General features: G+C 36.6%; 1 protein-coding gene and 1 long non-coding RNA gene across 54 annotated transcripts in view; one reads left to right on the top strand and one right to left on the bottom strand.

Annotated features, from left to right (window-relative positions):
- Nucleotides 1-13324, top strand: part of LOC144304499 (uncharacterized) — a 213731-nt gene that overhangs the window by 105635 nt on the left and 94772 nt on the right. For 46 of the 50 annotated variants that reach the window (XR_013371421.1, XR_013371408.1, XR_013371435.1 and 43 more), the window contains one exon: nucleotides 4528-5141. The exons of 1 other annotated variant lie outside the window; for it this stretch is intronic. This is a non-coding gene — a long non-coding RNA (uncharacterized LOC144304499). The remainder of the gene's footprint in view (nucleotides 1-4527; nucleotides 5142-13324) is intronic. 3 more of the 50 variants (XR_013371412.1, XR_013371411.1, XR_013371416.1) reach the window with 3 other exon arrangements.
- The window catches only part of PDK1 (pyruvate dehydrogenase kinase 1), a 29413-nt gene continuing 16753 nt past the window's right edge, over nucleotides 665-13324 (bottom strand). For 2 of the 4 annotated variants that reach the window (XM_077883042.1, XM_077883041.1), the window contains exons 9-11: nucleotides 8280-8390; nucleotides 5839-5952; nucleotides 665-3267 (exon numbers count right to left, since the gene is read on the bottom strand). In XM_077883042.1, coding sequence (XP_077739168.1) covers nucleotides 3127-3267; nucleotides 5839-5952; nucleotides 8280-8390 — 366 coding nt within the window. In that variant the 3' untranslated portion in view covers nucleotides 665-3126. Of the gene's footprint in view, nucleotides 3268-5838; nucleotides 5953-8279; nucleotides 8391-13324 lie in introns of those variants that run through there. The other 2 variants (XM_077883043.1, XM_077883044.1) reach the window with 2 other exon arrangements.

Genomic DNA, 13324 nt, shown 5'->3' on the forward strand with positions numbered 1-13324 from the left:
TATCCCATTATTCAGGAATAGAGATAGGCACCTATCTTTGACTAGATTTAGTTCTGACTTTTCAACTGGTACAGAGGGGACTGCTAGTTAAATTAAGACCTTTCTTATAGGGGCAGCCTGGGTGGCTCAGCGGTTTAGTGCCTCCTTCAGTCCAGGGCATGATCCTGGAGACCCAGGATTGAGTCCCACGTCAGGCTCCCTGCATGGAGCCTGCTTCTCTCTCTGCCTGTGTCTCTGCCTTTCTGTCTGTCTCTCATGAATAAATAAATACAATCTTAAAAAAAAGGACCTTTCTTATAATTACTTATATTATGAAAACTTACTCAAAGAGCACATTAATATAACCTTTCAAAAATCACACAACAGAAGATCTTCACTTGTGTGGTGAGTTGGTCCATCAGTGGATGTTTGGATAATGAAAATCTGGGATAACTCAAACCATACAAATTCTATCTCCTGCCTTTTCCATTAGAATATACACATCGGAAATCTAAGTTCTAAACATTTCCTCAACTGAAGATGGGGAGACTTAGTGTGAGCCATCTAGGTACAACCATTTGAGTGTTTATAGAACACCGACCCTTGATGGAAGAGACTTTAATTGAAAAAAATATATATTATTTAAAAAAACCTAAATCGATCCAATTAATTTTCAAAATAAGAGTTGATCCATGTTTTCAGTTTATTGCCACACACAAAACATTTTATAAAATAATATGGTAGACTTCCACTTTAACATCTTCATGTAAAAACTTCACAGTGCAAGAAAGTGATCACTATTTAGTATGAAGACATCTAAAGCCAGCCAGTAATTTAAGTATAGGTCAGAATATTTTTGCGAATCTTCCTAAAAAATGTTGGCACATTTATTCAATGCCCAGGTATAAAAATCACTTAGTATCCACTTCTTATCCTTCTGTATATTTTTATATCTATATGGCATCACACTAAATGCTGGTGGACAAAATAACCTAAGAATTTAAAAACTTTTCAGGTAGCGCAATGATTTGAAACCACCGAGGAGAATGCTAGCCCCCAGACATTTTTGTATGTAATCTTCTGTCCATTACCACATAATAAAGTAAAAAAGCTGTTATACCTTAAAAAGAAGCTAAAGGAAAACATTTCACTTTTGCTTTAAAAACATCATTTCTTAGCTCATAAATAGAGAAAAGCTTTAATTTGGGGGGGAGGGGAAGTGTTTCAGAAGTAAAACAGCAAGTTTATGTCAGTTGTACAAATGTTTCATTTAGGAAAGAAAAGTATTTTGATTCAAAGAATTCTAAAATATTTCATCATTACAAAAAAAGTGTAATTTAAAGCTAAAAAACGGTAATACCTTGAACTAATATAAATCATCCACTAGCATATCTTATTATTTTTCACAAAATCCATAATTAAGGAACAATCGATTGGGTAAAGGATCTTTTTCCAACATTTGGTCAAATTAGCTAAGAAGCCCTGAGTCTCAGGGCTGTCACCTCTCAAATGAGGGTCCTGGACTGCCCTTTTACAACCCTTCTGATTTACAAATTTATATAGAATTGTTAAACTCATGGAATCCTTTTGAGAATGAGGTGTTGCCACCAGATGTATTTTCCAGATAAAGTTCCCACATTTAAGTAGTAAAGTTGTTCTTTAAAAATTCAAAATCTTACTTTAAAATTTATTTTTGATATATTTCCCTGTCACTTTAAAAGTTGAGTTGTGACTAACCCCATACTCCCCTAACGTCCTCGTGGTCTCCCAGAGCTGGCGGCTGGCAGTGATCCGCAGAGAGAGTTCAGGCCCTGACTCCAATGCTGTGCAACTTCTGGCCACACTCTGAGTCTCAAAACAAGGATGATACCACCCCCTCTGTACCTGTTTTAAAGCCCAAGGGAGTGATCATATTATACCAAAGTATTTGTAAAATGCAAATTATCATATGAATGCAAAGAACTGCTGCTAAGTCCTAGGTGAATTTTTCCTGATAACCAAGTCTAGGTATTTCTCATAAAATAAATGTACTTCGTCAATCCTTGTGCATTTATGGTTCTGATTCTTCAGTTACCAGACTGTCTGCATGTAGTCACTGTGTCTCCTGCTTTTAACTGCACCAGGCCTGAGAGTGTTGGTCTCTCCTGGAGTCTAGAAGTCTGACCTTTCAATATTAAGAATCAAAATCTAAAGATCTCTGTTACCTTAGCAAATGTGGTAACATTACTCACTTTAAAGGAGTAGTTCCCTAACTAGGTGAGGCATTAGACTCATCTAGGAAGCATTCTAAAAATTGAGATTTCTGGGCTCCAGCTGTAGAGTCTGATTATATATATGTCTGGAGTAAGACCCAGAAAAATTCTGTTCAAAATCTCCCCCAGGTAATCTCAATAATTGATAGTTCGAGGACTCACTGCTTTGACCTCAATTTCTTCTCTAGAATTTTAGCAGCTGCTAGTTTGTTTTTAGTGTAAAAATTTCTCCCTGCATTTAATCACATGCATATTCAGAGTAGATTGCCCACCATCTTGGCTTAGCTACATAGGGAACCTATTGCAATCCTTTGCAATGAAATTAAAAAATGGTAAGTCAACTTCAGAGTGAAGATGATACATGTAGATGCTGAAAGGTGGCTGGTGCTAGACTTGCAGAGCAACTATCTTTTGCTTTACTTATAGTTAGTCAAGGGTACATCTGAGGACCATCTTTTTACAATTGTCATTACGCATTAATAATGGAGGTCACAACTCCAAAAACCGGATGGCTAACTAGCTTAATCAGTATCATTAAGAAAATGTTTCTAGCACACATAAATGAAAAGTTCTTTAAAAACCACACAGCTTTCTGTTAGAAACCCAAAGACTTCCATGCTTCTGAAGTCTACCATAAAGAGGAAAGTTGACCAAAACTACAGTTGTTTAAAAATATGTTCAATTAACTGTGAAAATATAAGTGCAAAATAGGTACAATTTCATCCTTTAGGAGGTTTAACAGACATAAATGGAATTCACTTCCCATTTATTCTACCCAAATAGTTAATTTTGAAAATAGCACGTGAAGTATTTGGTATAATGTAGTTCTGAACGTCATCCCTTCCAAATTTAATACAAAAGCCACATTTGGATGTTCGCGGTGTCCCAAGTGTATCTAGGCACTGCGAAATGTTGTCATGTCTTTTGGTTCTCTGCTGGGGACACACCAGTCGTCAGCCTCATGGTTGGTATTGTAATGCTTCCAGGCAGCCTTGTTATACACTGGCAGTCTCTCTATTGATTCTGTTGACAGAGCCTGAAAGAAAAAGTGGGATCTAAGTCTGGCTTTTTTTTTTTTAAATCCACTATTTGAGAAAATATACAGTGGCATAAGGTTACTACAAATTAAACAGCGCTTTATTGGATTTGTATTTCACTAATCATTAACACCATCTACATACATTTTGAAATGGTGTATATATGTAACACATTATTTACCAGTAAGTCCATGGCACTGCTTGTTGTGCATATTGAGTTTTTTTGTTTGCAGTCATTGTCCAGCAGCCTCGAAGCTGCTGAATTGAAATTTTATATAGGTATAGGAGATGCTTCTTATAAAAACATGACCCATAACAGAAGTTGGTTAATTGAAAAAGTCATTTAAGGGGTGCCTGGGTGGCTCAGTTAGTTGAGCATCTACTTTTGGCTCAGGTCATGATCTTGAGGTCCCAGGATTGAGCCCTACATCAGGCTTCCTGCTCAACAGGGACCCTGCTTCTCTCTCTCTCCCTCTGCCCCACTTCAACTACTCATGCTCTCTGTCAAATAAAATCTTTAAAAAAATTCATGTAAAAGCAGAAAAATTGACATATGTTCCTTAATATATAATTGTACAATCATTTAATGGAATCTATTTCAATTATTTTAAGATTTATTTTATTTTTTAAAACTTTTTATTTATTTATTCATGAGACACACAGAGAGAGAGGCAGAGACATAGGCAGAGGGAGAAGTAGGCTTCCATGCAAAAGCCGGAGTAGAACTTGATCTCAGGATTCCAGAATCACCACCTGAGCTAAAGGCAGAGGCTAAGCCAGTGTGCTACCCAGGAGCCCCCTGTTTCAACCATTTGTTAGAAGAAACACTTTTTTTTCATCAGAGTCACTGTACTTTAAAAAAGTCATCATAACAAAATACAATAACTATAAATACAAAACTTTATCTAAGGCATCTTGGCTTTTGATTGAAAAATTCTTAGCCTTGGCTCTGACCCTGTGCCTTCTCCTCCTGCCATTAAGGCCACCAATTTCACTTATAGCATATATGTTACCCACATTGTGCATAATTTCATGTTTCCAACATATCATTACCATTAATTCACTGTTCTATCTCAGATTCCTGCAAATTACCAGAACTTGAGATAAACCATGTTCCTTCTTATCTTCTTTCAGTAGGATTTCAACCTTAAGCCATGGATATTTCCCAAGATATAGAAAATATTAAACAGGAAATTTCATTCTGAGAATAGAAAGGAAAGTCTTTGACATTGATTTTAATTTTTTTTTTTTTTTTTAAGGTAGGCTCCGTGCACGGCATGGAGCCCGACAGGGGCTTGAACTCATGACCTCAAGATCAAGACCTGAACTGATATCAAGAGTTGGATGCTCAACCGATTGAGCCAACCAGGTGCCCCTGATTTTAATGATTTTATAATATTCCTGTCTTCTATTTTTTCCAAAGCGAAATTAAAATCCTTTCACCTACATATTCTCTTTAAATGCCTCAGAATTGCCAGAACCCCTTCATCTATGGGCTAGATAAAAAGTGTTACATTTGGTGGAAAAAATGTTACCTTCATGTTGCCCTTTTCAAATTACTCACAATTGAGATGGTTTAAAAGAAAAGAAAAAGAATTATTATGTTGAAAGAATTTAACCTTTTCGGATAAATTTATTTTTTCCATTATACAGTCCTCAGCATTTCCTATAAAATAGGTGCCATCTAGTGGCCAGAACAAGAAACTGAATGAGGTACCAACAACCCGCTGCTTAACCCATCCAGTGGGGTGGGTTAACCCCTCCAACTGAGCTGATGGGGCTGAGCTGCTCTCCAACCCTTGAAACATGCTGATCTCCCATAAACACAGGAAACATCACAGGCCAGGAGGCTAAGTGCTTCTGCTCCCACCAGGTGAGCAAGACTTGCCAAGAGTCCCCTGTACTTGTTCCCAAATTTCCTTATGCACTTACAGCTGTCATTGTAATCACATAATTTAATCAAGCATTAGCTTAACCAAAATGCAAAAAAAGGGGCCAGAGGGAGGTTCTTTGAAAACTAAGATGAATGCTTTGGAAAGAGTCATGAAGGAAAGTCACAGAAAGACTGCTGTCAAATCTGAGTCAGAAGACATCTGTAAAGGACTACATCTGTATCAAAAAAGATTATGCAGTTGCTTGTCTCTTTGTTTAAAGAAATCAAAACAATGCATTGTAAGTAAAGCTTCTGCAAGAAAGACTGCTGAAACCTGAATCTGCAGACTCATATACAAAGAAAAGACTCAGGCAGTACGTTAAAAGATTGGTGGATCGATGTCCATTCATGTATTTTATATTAAAATTAAATTTGTGTGATATATAACGTTTTATGATTCCCTACTTCAACCTGACTTTTTTTCTGTTAACAACCATAGTCCTGGTCATTACAGATTAGCGTGAGTGTTTCTTTCCCATAGTCAAGGAGATCATTTGTAGAAATAGATGAGATCCTATGTAAAAACCATATTATGATATTTTAATAGTGATGTGGTCAAAGAAAATTTCATTACAGCTAAATATTGGTGTTTTATGACCAAGAAGTATCATTCAATCAAAAAGACTACAGTTATTACCTTAATGTAGATGACTGCATCTGTCCCATAACCCTCTAGAGAATATAGCTTTAGGTCTCCTTGGAAGTATTGGGCATAAAGACGTGAGATGGGCAATCCATAACCAAAACCAGCCTGTTTGATGAGAAAAGTGAAGTTCTATTCAGAAAGCCACATAGCAAAATACTTTTCTAGTTAAAACAAATGCTTCTGAGTATCCTAGAGCTATCAGAGCCTGCATCTAAGAGATTGTTAATACCTAACCACTAATATTGATCGAACTGAAGCCTAGATGGGGTACTACCTGAGATGTCTCTCCTCTGGTCATTTAAACCTCATTTTTCTTTTTTCCATAAAATGATTCCTGTAGATCTAGAACAGCACATTGCTTTTCTTCATTGCCTTGCTCTAGGGCATCCCAATACTATTTTTGACAATAGGAGCAAGAATAGAAAAAAAAAAAAAAGAATAGAAAAAGCCTTGTTGGCAGTCTCAGAGATACATCTTTTGACTTCAGACCATGAATTTCCAGCCTGTATTCTGAACCTGGTTAGATCACTGTTAAGTCCACTGTTACTCACTGGCAAATCACTACCCTCTTTAAAAACCTACCAAGCACAGCAGCACCCACATCATGCCCTACCCACCCACCATCCCCCAACCCACTGCCTTGAGATAAAAATTTAAGCTTCTAAAAAGAGCTTTCAAGACCTGATCATATCAGGTAGGTCTCTTCCGCCCACTTTCTGGTCTAGCTGAACCAAATCTCCAGCTCTTAAGTTCCTCAAACAAATGCTATTTTTCACTTCTGTGTCTTTGCTCATCCTGTTTCTAGTATCTGAAATGGCCTTTACCTGAATAAATCCTACAAATTCTTTAATACAAAGCAAAACACTTGGACTAATGTAAAAACAATTTTTATCACCAACTCAGATGTTCAATGATACTCCATGTAACACTTTAGTTAAGAGCTTATGTCAATTCAGGAATCAGAGTGCTGTCAACAAATGCAGGCTCTCTGGCTTCATCTACCTCTACCATTAATTACTTTTCTAACCAGAGTTTCTGTTTACCACTCCAAATCAACTATCCTTTTTCCACATTACTCCTTGTCCTGGGAGGATGCTATCAATGGATACCCCTGCCCTCAGCTTCCAGTGGGTCTAGCCAATGGGGAACCCAGTAGGAATTTAGAGGGAATTAAGTCAGGGTGTTCATTCCTGTTTCCTTCCCGCTGAGGTTTGCTTCCCTTGGGATTAGACCACTTGAACGTATGCAGCTGCTCTGTTACTGTCCCTTCTTCTAGGTTCTGCTAACTTCTCCTTCTCTCTTTGATTCAGGAGAGTGACAGCTCTACTGCTACCAGCCCTGGATCCCTGTACTCTCCCTGCCCATAGCTCTGTAATTTGTATATGCCACCTCTCCCTTACTTCTTAGTGTAAAGTCAGAATCTAAGACAATGTTCATGTTTATTATTTGACGGTGTCTGCCCACTGGCACATGGATACATATGCATCTGAACTGGAGGAGCACAGTACTGGAGTAATGATTTTAAAAGTATGGTAAGACATGAAGTAGATTACAGTTGTAGTTACAGAATCTGTGCTGTGTAACAGGTGAAACTATTAGAATGAAGTCCTTCTAGTAACTTCTTAGAAAGAATCTAAAAATAGATCCATCTGATACTTCATTTAATCATGTGACAGCGTAACACCAGTACCTATGCCAGAGAGTTTCAAAGCCGTGAAGAACAGTTCTGAGTTACAGGTCAGAGATTTGGCAAAGTGTTTTTCTAGGGGTTAGAGGGCAAGGATGTAGTCAACTCAGAAGCTGATCACATGAAACCTGAAAATAAATGACTGAGGTCAATAAAACATACCACCCAACAATGAAAATTTGAGCCTTTTCCAGGTTGGCAATTAAGTGATCAGAACTCTAGTCTTTTTTCTAAGTCTAGACTATGTGGTATTTCTAATTATAAGTACTTGAGGGAAAAAAAAAATCAACATTGAAGATTAAATCAGCATTGACCAAATGCTAGCAAAACCAGTAACTTAGTCTTCACATTTGACACAGTGTATCAAAATGTGGGTAACCACATGAAACTATGGCTATATCACTATCCACCTTGGCAATAAGAACTGTAAATAATATTCTTTATCTTGTGCTCTTTTCAATCAAAAGAAGAAATGAGCCAAATGCTGTTAAATTCAGAGAAAAGTTTTTTCTAATAGCTTCCCTTCTCCCTCATGGATACTCTACACAATTGCTTAACTGATTTATTTGGTAATTTATTTGGTAGCCATTTGATTTATCTTTTTGGTAATTCAGAGAAACACACTCAATTCTTTCTTCTTTTTTTACATTACTTCTTTTTTAAAAAAATATTTACGTCCAATTTGCCAACATATAGTATAATACCCAGTGCTCATCCCATCAAGTGTCCTCTCTTGATCACATACCAGGGGCACAGCTCTGGACGTCTCAACACGAGGCCGGGGTGCCGTTGAGTACATGTAGTTGAAGAGTCTGTCAATTTTCCTCAAAGGAACACCACCTCCTCGGTCACTCATCTAAGGTGAGAGAGAATCATATCTTATAACCAAGTCCCATAAATAGCAAAACACCAATACATACTCATAGTATCGCAGTTTAACGGCTGACTAGAAAGTACTGCTTTTCTAAAGATTATTTCTCTATTTGAGAGACAGCACAGGAACATAAGCAGCAAGAGGGGCAGTAGCAAAGGGAGAGAGACAAGCAAACTCCCCACTGAGTGCAGAGTCCCACTTGGGGTTCAGTCTTGCAACCCTGAGATCATGACCTGAGCCAAATTCAGATGCTTAATTGACTGAGCCACCCAAGTGCCTGAGGAAAGTACTGCTTTTCAAAGCAAGTACCATGAAATCCAAGTTGTCAGTGTAAACATTTTCCTCACTGGTAGACTTTATAAAACTCCTCCAATATGCACAATTCTAATACATAATAAACTCCATCATACTACAGAGTCAGGGCTGTGGCTCTGCGTATTTACTGGTTGTGCCGAGCAGTACAGCAAACAGATTGGGGCATAAACTAAGTCTATCTGGGATGTAACAATAAATTTGTTATTCCTTTCTGGTGGGCTGTTTGGCAATCAGATTCAAAATACATGAACCCTTTGACCCAACAATGTTTATACTAAAAAAAATAATCAAAGAAGTATGCAAAGTATGTATGAGAATATCCATCACGGCACTGTGTAGAATAGCAAAAACTGGATTATAACCTAAATAGGGGACTATTTAAGTAAACTAATGCATATTCTAAAATAGAAAACCACTGAGCAATTAAATATAATGTAGAACTATATGTGTCAGCATGAGAGCGGTCCACAAAATATGGTTCAACAGCACAGACCCCCAGACAATTTTCTGGTGAGTTTACAAAGTACACTTGTCCTTTGTATTGTTCTAATGTCATTACTCAACTCAAATCATATGGTAGGTTAAATTTACTAATTTATTTAGACTATATTCATTCTGTTTTCCTTTACAGTTAACAGGCCCTTATTTTCCTAGTTATTGTACAGTTCACCTTCCCATCTACTATAGCTATTTTCCTTTGTCACAAAATCTAAATTGATTTTACTATCTGTAACATTAATATACAAACAAATCTGCTTCAATCTGTGTGTGTGGTATACATATATATGAATGAATGGTGCAGTAGATAGATAGATGGTGCTGAATGGCTAAAAAATCAATAGGCCATGGGTGCCTGGCTGGCTTCATTGGCAGAGCATCCAACTCTTAATCTCAGAGTCATGAGTTTGAGCCCCACATGTAGAGACTACTTAAAAAAATAAAATAAAAACAAAAGACTTCATCACAAATTAGTTTAAAAGAGCATTATTTAAAAAAAAAAAACAAAAGAAAACAAAAAAAAAAACGGTCAGGGATCCCTGGGTGGCTCAAGTGGTTTAGCACCTGCTTTCATCCCAGGGCATGATCCTGGAGACCCGGGATCGAGTCCCACATCAGGCTCCCCGCGTGGAGCCTCTTTTCCCTCTGCCTGTGTCTCTGCCTCTCTCTCTCTCTCTGTCTCTCATGAATAAATAAATAATATCTTTAGAAAAAAAAAGGTCAATTGGCTGGATGGCTTATTGTTGAGCTTTTATATGATCTTTAAATATCTTTACAGTATGCATATATACTACTTTCATAAGGAAAATGACATAGGTATTTTAATTTTTAAAATAAAAATCTGCTTTGAAGTACCAGTTGAAGGCTTGCCTCTAATACATCTACAGTTAGATAATTACAGTATAAAAATATACAAAGACTTTAATCAGAACTTGTAATGTAGCGTGCTTGAAATTGTTCTTGGCTATGAATTCAAAGTCCAGGGAAGAGATTTATTTTTGTAAGATTAATAAAGAGCTTTGGGTATTTTCTGAGATCCATCACTTTGTTGATTATTCATTCTTTAATGTAATGCCCTCCTGCATATTTGCTGGTAACATGAGTAAGAAGTGTGGGTGCTCTGTAAATATTAAGTAAACAATATATTAGAATAGATATTAAGATAAAAAAGTAGACTTCAATAAATATTTCCTGGTTTCCCTTAACCTTTGGCCAGAAAGATTATAGCAATCTTGTATGAAACAAGAAGTGATTTCTAGCCAGAGGCCAGTATTAGAAAAACAAAATCAAGCAGAGAAGACAGGAGGTGACTTTGAGAAGCGTCCTCTTATAAGTGAAGGGGCTAAATAGGCTCTAAGAATATAGTTAAAAACTGAAAAAGTAATCTCCTTTCCTTTGCAGCCATAAATACAATAAACTGAAATCAGCAGATTTTTAAAGTGGTCAAAAGAGTTTCCAAGGGAATAGCAACAGAGGATATTATGCCAGAGGATGTGAGTTCTTTGGAAAAAAAGGAAAGTGCGATTATTCAGAGCGAGGAACAGAGAGTTGGTCTGTACAGATTTAAGAAGAATGGCAGTCTGATGACAAATATATTGAGAAAGACATGTGAGAATTAAACAAAAAATTTCTGATTAAGACAATTTGAAGAAAAAAGTCTAGAATCATGAGAAGAAGCCTATGTCAAGGAAATGCAGAGATTATGAAAGAGATGGATTGAATGGAGTAAACGTCAACAGAAAGGCTAAGAAAGAGAAGTTTGCCAATTATTTTTGAAGTTTTTTCTTTAGTATGTGAAATCACCACTTCTCAATGTCATCTAACCAGGAGTTGCCATCCATAACTTCCTGTTCCCTGTAACACTGGCCTCCCCAGGCTAATTCATGTGAATTTCAGGCCCAAGGGAAATGAACCACTACTAACTTGATGACAGCTCTAAGGGCGGATTTACTAACCCTGAAATCACCCAGAGCTCCTGAAGTCTCTTTCTCAAGAGATTTCTCGATGTCAAGTTTGTAAAATCACCAAGACATTTACATTTTAATTTAAAAGACATGTGGCCATAACACTTATGTTATTTCCAGAATATAACACAAAGACCAAACCTGAAAGAGCAACTAGAGTCGTATGCCAGAAAAAAACAATTCTCTCACAGGATTCTTAGAAGAGGGGGGGGGAAAGGTGAAAAATATCACAAATTTGAATAAGCCAGAAAATACAAAGACTATATAAAGACATATAAAAACTCAACTATAAGCCATCCTGTTGACTTTTTAATACATGTCATTCAGCACTAGTTCTCTCTCTATCCAAAGACATATGTTAAAAGCAGACCTTGATCCTGAAAAATCTAGTACTAGTGATGGTGATGTAAACTCTACTGAAGAAAATTAAAGCAAGTATTTAACAGAAGAGGTAACAGGAGCTGATGTAGTCATGTGACCTTCGATATGTGGGGGCAGAGCCTAATACAGGTAGGGCTTTTCTCCGGGCTTCAGGAACAGTCTGTTCAAGATCCTTATAAGCCTTTCTTATCTTTTTTTTTTTAATAGCTTTACTGAAGTAATTCACATACCATAAAATTCAGCTATTTAAAGTGTGAAACTCAATAGTTCTTAATATATTCATAGATATGTACACCCATCACCATAAATTTTAGAATATTTTTATTACTTCAAAAAGAAACCCTGGATTCTTTATTGGTCACACTCCTAAGCAACCACTACTGTTTCTCATCCCTATACACTTGCCAGTTCTGGACATTTCATATAAATAGAATTGCATGATATGTGGCTTTTTGTGATTGTTTTCTTTTACTTAGCGTAATATTTTCAGTGTTGCAGCAGCCATGTTGTAGCAGGTACTCGTACTTCACTTCCTTTTATGGCCCAACTATATTCTATGTCTATACCACATTTTATTGATCTGTTCATCAGCTGATGGACATTTGGGCCATTTCCAGTTTTTGGCTATTATGTATAATTCTGCTATGAACCTTCATGTATAAATTTTGAATATCGCATTCCTTTTGGGTACATAACTAGGAATGGAATTGCTGGGTCATTATGAAACTTCCTTGACATTAAAGAGATGGAATCCCCAAACAAAGCCTGTCCACCAACACAGGACAAGTCTCTGCTAAGTATCTAAGAACTCAGTGAATCTTCATCCATGCTGCAATGGATGACCACAAGTAAAAGTTTTCTTTTTAGCTACAGACCAATACGGGCAAGCACATGAAAGACAAAACAAAAAAAGGTTATGAGAAACACCCTGCTGTAGCACAACTGAGGTCACAAAGCAGAAGACATGTGGGACTTATTTTGAATCAAGTAAACCTTAACAAGCAAGTAGCTGACACATAACTAACCAAAAAATAGACACACATTAGCATCTGGGCTGGAAAAAAAAAGTGATGCATTCCTATTACATTTTTAGCAAACAGATGGCATTTGCCATATATTTATTTGTATGTCACTCTTTTTAAATGAACAGCCAAGAGAGAGAAACAGAAAAAAGAAATTCTGAAGAAACAGTATAGAGAGTTAAGGCATATTAATTTTTTTAAAAAACAGCTATTATTATCCTCAGAGTGATAAAAGAAGATAAAACTAAACAGGATACTATAAAAAGGAATAATAAAAAATAAAAAGTTCCTGGAAATTTATAAGATAATAGAAACGAAAATTCAATAGAAGAGTTGGGAATTCAAAGTTGAGGACATCTCACAGAGTGGAATGAAAAGTTTAAAAAGATAAAAAGCAGGAGAAAAAAGATAAGAAAAATCAGAGGATCAATTCATGAAGTCCAACATCCTCCAAACAGGACTATCAGAAAATGAAGCAGTAGGGAAGAAAGTACCAAGGACACAGTGGAAATTCTAAAGGGCCCAGCTCAATGAGTAAGAAAAGACCCACACAAAGTCACATCATTATGAAATTTCAGAACAGAGCTGAAGAAAAGATCAGCTAAAGAAAAGCTTTAGTTAAAAGAGACAAAACAACAAAACCTGACACTTAAAACCGGTCGTATACAAAGGAACAGGAATTGGAATAAGCATAAGTCTTCTTAAAAGGAATAGCGGGAATGACGTCAGCAAAAAT

Source organism: Canis aureus, chromosome 34 (genome assembly GCF_053574225.1).
Source record: "Canis aureus isolate CA01 chromosome 34, VMU_Caureus_v.1.0, whole genome shotgun sequence".
NCBI lineage: Eukaryota > Metazoa > Chordata > Mammalia > Carnivora > Canidae > Canis > Canis aureus.